This window comes from Trypanosoma conorhini (genome assembly GCF_003719485.1).
Source record: "Trypanosoma conorhini strain 025E chromosome Unknown Tco_14.4_contig_00603, whole genome shotgun sequence".
Lineage (NCBI taxonomy): Eukaryota > Euglenozoa > Kinetoplastea > Trypanosomatida > Trypanosomatidae > Trypanosoma > Trypanosoma conorhini.
In genome coordinates, this window is record NW_021704691.1 from 1 (window position 1) to 7,118 (window position 7,118).

At 68.1% G+C, this 7,118-nt stretch overlaps 4 protein-coding genes across 4 annotated transcripts, besides 1 other annotated feature; all 4 read right to left on the bottom strand.

Moving 5' to 3' along the window:
* Nucleotides 1-550, bottom strand: Tco025E_07611 (receptor-type adenylate cyclase; the record flags this gene model as incomplete). Its single annotated transcript, XM_029374474.1, has 1 exon — nucleotides 1-550. A coding segment is annotated over one exon (550 nt), but the record flags the coding sequence as incomplete, so codon positions are not given.
* A 230-nt stretch (nucleotides 551-780) lies between these two features.
* Tco025E_07612 (mucin-associated surface protein (MASP)) lies at nucleotides 781-2,304 on the bottom strand (the record flags this gene model as incomplete). Its single annotated transcript, XM_029374475.1, has 1 exon — nucleotides 781-2,304. The coding sequence occupies one exon, from the start codon at nucleotides 2,302-2,304 to the stop codon at nucleotides 781-783; it is 1,524 nt and encodes a 507-aa protein (XP_029225419.1).
* A 179-nt stretch (nucleotides 2,305-2,483) lies between these two features.
* On the bottom strand, nucleotides 2,484-2,873 carry Tco025E_07613 (uncharacterized protein; the record flags this gene model as incomplete). Its single annotated transcript, XM_029374476.1, has 1 exon — nucleotides 2,484-2,873. The coding sequence occupies one exon, from the start codon at nucleotides 2,871-2,873 to the stop codon at nucleotides 2,484-2,486; it is 390 nt and encodes a 129-aa protein (XP_029225420.1).
* Nucleotides 2,874-3,070: 197 nt separating this feature from the next.
* Nucleotides 3,071-3,101: a sequence feature (GA-rich).
* Nucleotides 3,102-3,185: 84 nt separating this feature from the next.
* Tco025E_07614 (putative ribonuclease inhibitor) lies at nucleotides 3,186-7,016 on the bottom strand (the record flags this gene model as incomplete). The annotated part of the gene is made up of 1 exon (XM_029374477.1): nucleotides 3,186-7,016. One exon carries the CDS (start codon nucleotides 7,014-7,016, stop codon nucleotides 3,186-3,188), a length of 3,831 nt encoding a protein of 1,276 aa, XP_029225421.1.
* Nucleotides 7,017-7,118: the final 102 nt, after the last annotated feature.

Sequence of the window (7,118 nt, forward strand, 5' to 3'; positions counted from 1 at the left end):
CAGCGTAGCGAAGAAGGGCCAGCAGCTCCGCCGTAGGGGTGGCGCGCACAAAGTACACGTTGGGGCTCCACCCACGCACCACGCTCGACCCAGTGAACGGGGCAAAAGAGACGAGGCCATAGCGAGGCAAGACCGGAAGCACCTTCATCACGGAAGCGTAGCCAAACTGTGCCAAAAGAGTGAGGATGTCCTTGTCTTTCTCCATCGCGTCCTCCAGGACGGTGACAGTATTGTGCGATTTCGTCTCCCTTTCGACAATTTCAACCCGAACGTCGTCCGCGGCCGTGGAGTTGTGCGCCCTCAGCGAGGCATACACGCCGGCGTAAAACGGGGTAGCGAGCTTGGTGAATATGCCAAGATCAGTTTGCCTCAGCACCAGCAACTTCACTGGGGCGCCAGGAATTGCGGCTTGGGCGGCTGCGCGGTGCGGGGCGAACAGGAGCAGCAGAGGGAGGACGAAGACGACAAGGACAAGAAGGCACGGCGCCGCCGCAGAGGGCCGCAAGCCCAGCTGCGCACAGCAGCCGCGCCGCCCCCAACACACCGCCATAACCGCTGCGGCCCCAGGCGACTGCCTTGCTGTGTAGCCTGTGGATTCCTACAGCAAAGAAATGGAAAACGGGAGAAGGGGGAAAGAGGAAAGCGGTGCTGAAAGATGCCAGAGTGCAACAATGAACCACATCGCCCCACTTCCGGTACCAGAGCGCACCCTAGTAAAGCGTGAAAGCAGTTCATGGTACCTCGCCTTGTAAATGGTTTTATGTCGTCTCCGTAAAGGCCTCAGCCTGTGGGTGCCGCCACCTGCGTCGCAAGCCGCTCCTCTGTGAGAATAAAGCACAGTCCCGTGTCTTTCCGCACCGCGGCAGCGCTGGTCAGGAGTGTGATTCTGCTTGGCGACACCGATTCCACCAAGGCAAAGCCCACAACGAGGCCTTGGCGCAGACGCGCCTCAAATACGGCAAAGGGAACGCGGTGCAGCGTCCCGTCGGGCAGCTCCTCCAGCTCCGTTGCGGAGCTCAGTGCCAGGATCCGGTCCTTCAGCTCCACGTCCTGCGGCTGCACGTACGTCAGCGAGACGGGCGGGACCGTCGCCCGCCGCCCCTGCTGCGGGTCATCGTCGGCCATCGGCATGAAGGTCGACATGGAGCTTGCCTCGCCCCGCCCCACCGCCACGAGACGGACGAGCGAGAGACTGACGGTGAGCAGCGTGGGCTTCACGGCGGTGGTGCGGGTGCCGAAGAAGTACTGAAGCCAACGCTGGCGCCTGAAAAATACGTCGTCGTTGGCCACCCCGCACTCCGTTGCGTCCACCAAAAAAAGGTGGAGACTCATGCCGTTGGTGCACGTAACAGTGGCGGGCGCCACAAACGGCTTCAGCTGGGACCCACCCGCACGTTGCTGCACGCGCTGCGCTATCTTGAAGCGGAGCCACGCACTCCCCACCACGAACACGTGGTCGATGTCCGCCTCCGCAACGGCGTCCACCAAGACATCCAGCGGGTTTGTCTTTCGGTGCTCCTCCGGCCTCTCCTCCGAGCACTCCCACGCCTCCGCCTCCTCCACGAGGGAGCGGGAGACCGTCCCGTAGTCGACAAACACCCCGCCCACGCGGCACCGATCGCTGCGGGCCATGCGCTCCGTGGCCAGCCGCATCAGCTGGCGCAGCACCTGAGTGAAGAGCGCGGGGTCCTCGTGCCTCCCAACGCCCTGAAAGCCGTGCATGGCAGGGGCAAAGCACATCTCCTCCTCAATGTCCACGGTGTGCTGCATGGCGTACAGGGCAACGAGGCCGGGGTAACCGAAGCGGGGCGTCTCCGCCGCGGCGTCGAGAAGAAGCGGGTGGTACCCGAGTCGCACGGCGTAGTTCACTAGCGTCCGGACGTAGGTGCTCGTGCCGGCGGCGCGACGATCCGCAACAAACAGGACGCGGGGCCCCAACGCGTCGGCGCCGCCTCTTCGCGCCTTGACACGCAGCACCTCCAGGTGGGTGTTGATGTCCGCAAGGGAGCGGGCGTTCGTCGCGGCGCACGCCGTGGCGTAGGACGCCTGGAGCACCGCGTGCGGCGCCGAAACTACCAGCGAGCAGCCGGTGGGAGAAAAAACGCCAACGGAGCGGCCAGGGGGGAGGCGCACGGCAACGCCAGGCAAAAGCTCCGTCCCAAACACGTCCGCTCGAGGCCCGTCCGCACCCTCCTCCGCCTGCGGCTGCAGCGTGACAACCGTCGGCTCGTGGGCCCCCCTCGCCGCCGTCACGCGCAGCTCGCCCATCGCCGGCAGCGCGTACGCTCTCTCCGTCAGGGTCATCGCCCCGCCCTCGCTCTACACACAGGTCCTACGCCCGCCCAAAAGAGAGAGCAACTGCAAGGAGAGGAAGAAGCAGCAACCACCACTCGCCACACGGCGGCGGCGCAGGAAGCAAGCCACGGCGACAAACAGCCGCACCCAAGACACACAGCGAGACCAGAGGTGCGGGAGGAAAGTTTTCACGCCCAGCTGCGGTACCCTGACGGCAGCGGCGGGGGAGGGGCCTGCGGAAGGGGCACCACCTGCTCCTCCACCTGCCCGTCCACACCCACAACGGTGCGCCGCAGCAGCGCCGACTCGTGCAGCACGCGGGCGACGGCCAACAGCACGGACGGCTCCTTCTTCAGCATCGCCTTGATGTCCTGGTGCGTCGCGGGGTCGTCGATCTGCCGCCGCAGCTCCTTGATGATGCTGTAGATCTCCTCCGTGGCCATGTCGTTGATGCGCGACGGCGGCGTGGGTGGGGGCAGCGGTGGCAGCGGCACGTCGCCCACGCTCGACGCCCCACTGCTCGGCGACCGCCCGTCCCGCGAGCCCTCGTGCGGCTCCTCGTTGTCGTCAAAGAACATCCACCCCTCCTGGCGGCCCCGCACCACACACATGCAAGGCGGCAAAAGTGGAAAAGAACGCCAAAAGAAAAGAAGTCACCAAAAAAGGAGGAAAATAAAGGTGTCGGAGGCGTGGAGCGAGTTGCGGCCGCTGCCCAAAGGATGCGTACGCAACACCTGGCCGCAGGCACTGGCAAACAACAAGCACAAATACACACAGAGAGGGAGAGAGATAGATAGATAGATAGACTTGCAGAAACAAACCCGTGTTCGCTAGAGTTACACACCGATAAGTCAGAGAGGAGAGAGGAGGGAGGCGCTCCGTGGCTCCCGCTACAGCTGCACGGAATCAAGCCGTCCCGCACCCGACAACAGGCGGAGCGTGTCCGCGTACACCGCCTCGTCGTGACGAAGCGTCTCCGTCGACAAGTCCAACGCCTTGAGCGCCACATTGCGGTGGATGAGACGCGCAAAAGCCGCTACGCCCGACGGCGTGAAGGCATTGCCGCTCGCCACGAGGGTGTGCAGTGCGGCATTGCGCGAAAGCCCCTCGCCCACCCGCTGCAGCCCGGCGTCGGGCAGCCCGGTGTTGCACAGGCTGAGCACGTTCAGTGAGGCACTGTTCTCGAGAAGCACGACAAGCTCCGTCCAGCCTGCCGGCTCCACGGCGTCGCCCAGGCAATTCCCGTCAAGGTAAAGCTCGCAGATGGTCTTGCTGCGCACAAGGGCCGCAAAGAGCCGCATGCAGCCGGCGTGTGAAACGCCGTTGTCCGACAGGTCGAGGACGCACAGGGCAGGGTGGACGCCCACGGCATCCGCCACCAGCGGCGGCAGGAACCCCGTTGCCCGCGCCAGGCCGTTGCCGCGCAGGGAAAGCCGCCGCAGCGCGCGGTTGGACGCCACGGCGCCCCCAAGCGCGTCCCCCAGCCCGTCCTCCGTCAAGCCGCACTCGTCCATGCGAAGCACCTCCACGTGGCTCACAGACCGCCGGTCACCCAAAAAGCGAAACGCCGTCGTTGCCGCGCGTGCGTCGGCGCCGTCGCCAAGGGGGTTCGTCGACAGGTCCAGCTCCACAACGTCGTCGTTGGAGACCAGCTCCGCGTCCATCGCGCCAAGGAGTGCAAAGTGCAGTTTGCAGCGGCGGAGGGCGAGTTGGGCAATGCCACTGCCCTTGGCGACCAGCAGGGCCGCCCGCATCGACGGCGGCTGGAGGCCGGGGTTGCCGGAGAGGTCCAGCGACCGCAGTTGCGGAGACGCGGCGAGCGCGGCCGCGGCGAGCGCATCGACGCCCGACGGCTCAAGGCGGTTAAACGCGAGGTTCAGCTCCGCCAACGCGGTGCGGCCGTGCCTGAGCAGCTCACAGAGAGGGTGTACGGCGGCGTGCGTCAAGAAGTTGTCCTCGAGGCTGAGGTGCTCCAGGGGGCCCGGCGGCTGCGACCCAACGACGGGCAAAAGCGACTGCAGCGCCCGCGCGCCAATGCGACAGCCCTTCAACACCAACCGCCGCAGCTGCGTCGCCCCCGCGGCCAGCGCACCGCCGAGCTGCTCCGCCGCCGTGTCCAGCGGGATGTAGGCGAGGTCCAGCGTCCGCAGCCCGGGGAAGAGCGCGACCACCCCTGCGATTCTCGGCACGGAGGACGCCGACAAGAGCTGCCGCGCCGCCGAGGGCTGCGCAAGCAGCACCGCCGTGACGTCAACGTTTTCCCTCCACTCCCCGCGCGGCCCAGGCGGCCGGTACTCTCGGAGCGCAAACGTCAGGATCTCCGCAATGGCGGCAAAGTGCCTGTCGTCGACGGGAGGGTCGGACAGCGCGAGATCCAGCGCATCCAGCGCCGTGCCGTCGTCCACAGCCCGGTCCATCGCCCGCAGCAGTGCCGCCGCCGGGGCGCGCTGCCGCCCCAACTCATCGGGGCCCGTGCAGTACGACATGTACGCGGCCTTCATGCACTCCACGCGCGACCCGTACGGGGCGGGCGGCGGGCGGCCCACCACGGGGGAGTCGAACAGCGTCGGGCTCGCCAGCCCAGCACGCACACCCTCCGCGTCCACAACGTCAATGTGCGCCTCCTCCCGCACCCGCTGCGGGAGCAGCAGGTAGTACTCATTCAGCAGGTCCACGAGCTCCTTCGCCTGCAGCTGGCTCGTCGCGTAGAGCGTCATTGTGTGGGAGCCGCGGCGCCGCACCACAACGCCGGCGGGGCAACGCTCCCAGCCGGCAAGGTCAGGGAACGGGACCGCGTCGAGGCACTCCTGCTTCGTCGCACTGAACACAAAGAAGCCGTCCTCCGCCACTCCCGCGAGGAAGGGGCGGTTGTCACGGTCCCTCACGTCAAAGAAAGTCAACCCCCACCACGGCGTCGCGCTGAGAAGGTCGATGTAGCCGCAGCGCGCCTGCGCCGCGGTCAGCCCGGCGCGCCGTCGGTGGTTCCGCGCCAGCCGCTCCTGCCAGTAGTCGTAGGCGTGGGCCGAGACCGAGATGGGGAGGTACGCCTCAAGGCCAACCTGGTCAAAGTACAGAAGCGACTTCTGTGCCGTGAAGTCGCCAAAGACCGCCTGCAGCTCGTACGACGCGAGCCGCACCGCAACCGCCTCCGAAACTGGGTAGTACTCACGCACAACGTGCTGCTGGAGCTGGCGAAAGAACCACTCCTGCGCCACGGCGTCGTCCCAGTGCAGCGGCCGCTTGTAGTGCTTGAACCCAAAGAGCAGGACCGTCTGCGGCGTGACGCCCTCCTCCTCCAGCGTCGCGCCGTGGCTCAGGTAGCGGTGCACCGAGCCAAGCACGCCCTCCTCGTCGAGGAGCTGTGCGAGGTGGAACATGCGCCACCGCACAATGCCGGCGCGAAGGGCAACACGGGAAATCAGCATCGCCACCGTGTCGCTCGGAAAGGCGTCCACGCGCCGCTTGGTGCCGTCGACAAACTGCACCGCGTACGACAGCGCCACCTCACCCGCCCCTTTCTTCGCGGCGTCCTGCCGCTCCAGCCGGCGCCACTCCTCCTCGGCGCGCCGCGCCGCCTCCGCGTCGACACCACCTCTCCCCACGCCGTCCTCCTCCAGCTGAAGCCCCGCCTCGCGCGCGGCGCGCTCTTGTAGCAGCTCGCGACTCAGCGCATCGAGCGCCTCGCGAAGGCGCGATACCTCCTGCGACGCGTCAGCCTGCGTCTCCGCGGCGCCCGGCTGCGCCGCAGCCACCTTGTCGGACCCGCTTTCCACGCCCTCACGCGGCGGCGGCGGCGGACCTGCAGCCGCATCGGCACCTCCTCGCGGCGCCGCCGCCTCCCCATCCCGCGGGTTCGGGGACTGGCCTTGCTGCGGTGGCGGCAGCTCAGCCGCTAGCTGCTGGCGACACAAGGAGCAGAGCTGCGCCGCTGTGAGTCGCACCCTCTCCAGGGTTGACTGAAGCTCCGCGTGCAGCTCGCCGACGAGGCTTGCCTGCTCGACGAGGCTCTTGTGGTTGATGCTGTCCTTCGCACCGGTGTGGTGGGCCGACTGGCGGAGCAGCTCCTCCGCGCGCCCAATCGCGCTCCGCAGCCCCGCGTTCTGCTCCCCCACCAGCTCCACAACCCCCGTGCACCTCCGCACCTCCAGCTGCCCGTCGGCGAGCGCCTGCCTCGTCGTGCTTGCGAGCGCCCCCGCCTCGCCGCGGACACGAAGCAGCGACTCCGCCGTCGTCTTGAGCTCCTCGGCGAGCGCCTTGTTGTGCGCCGCCAGCGTGTCCACCTCGTGCTCGCTGAGACGGCGCACACGCTCCAGCTCGCCCTGTCGCTCCTGCGCCAGCCGCTGCAGCGCCACAACGCGCGCCGCCGCCTCCGCCTTGTAGTCCCACAGGGCGGCCGACGCCTCCGCCAGCGCCGCCTCGTGCCGCGCCACGTCGCCCCGGAGGGCGGCGGCGGCCCGCTCCTGCTCCGCCCGGGTGCCGCCGAGGTGCTCGCGGAGGGCAGCCAGCGAGCGGACCTGCTGGGCCTGCTGCCCCGCGGCGGACGAGAGCGCGTCAAACTCTGCCCGCACGGCCGCCAGCCGCTCGCCGCCGCCGCGCTCCTGCTCGGCGAGGGCGGCCAGCTGCGACTCCTGCACCTCCAGCCGCGCCGCCCGCGCCGCCCGCTCCCTCTCAAGGCGCCTGCGCACGGCCGCCACTTCGTCGCACTCCGCCCGCCGCACCATGGCGCCACGGCGTGCCGCGTTGAGTTCCTCCAGCAGCCTGCGCTTCTCCGCACGGAGGGTCTCGGCAACACGCACGAGCGCCGCCCGCTGCTGCAGTTGCTC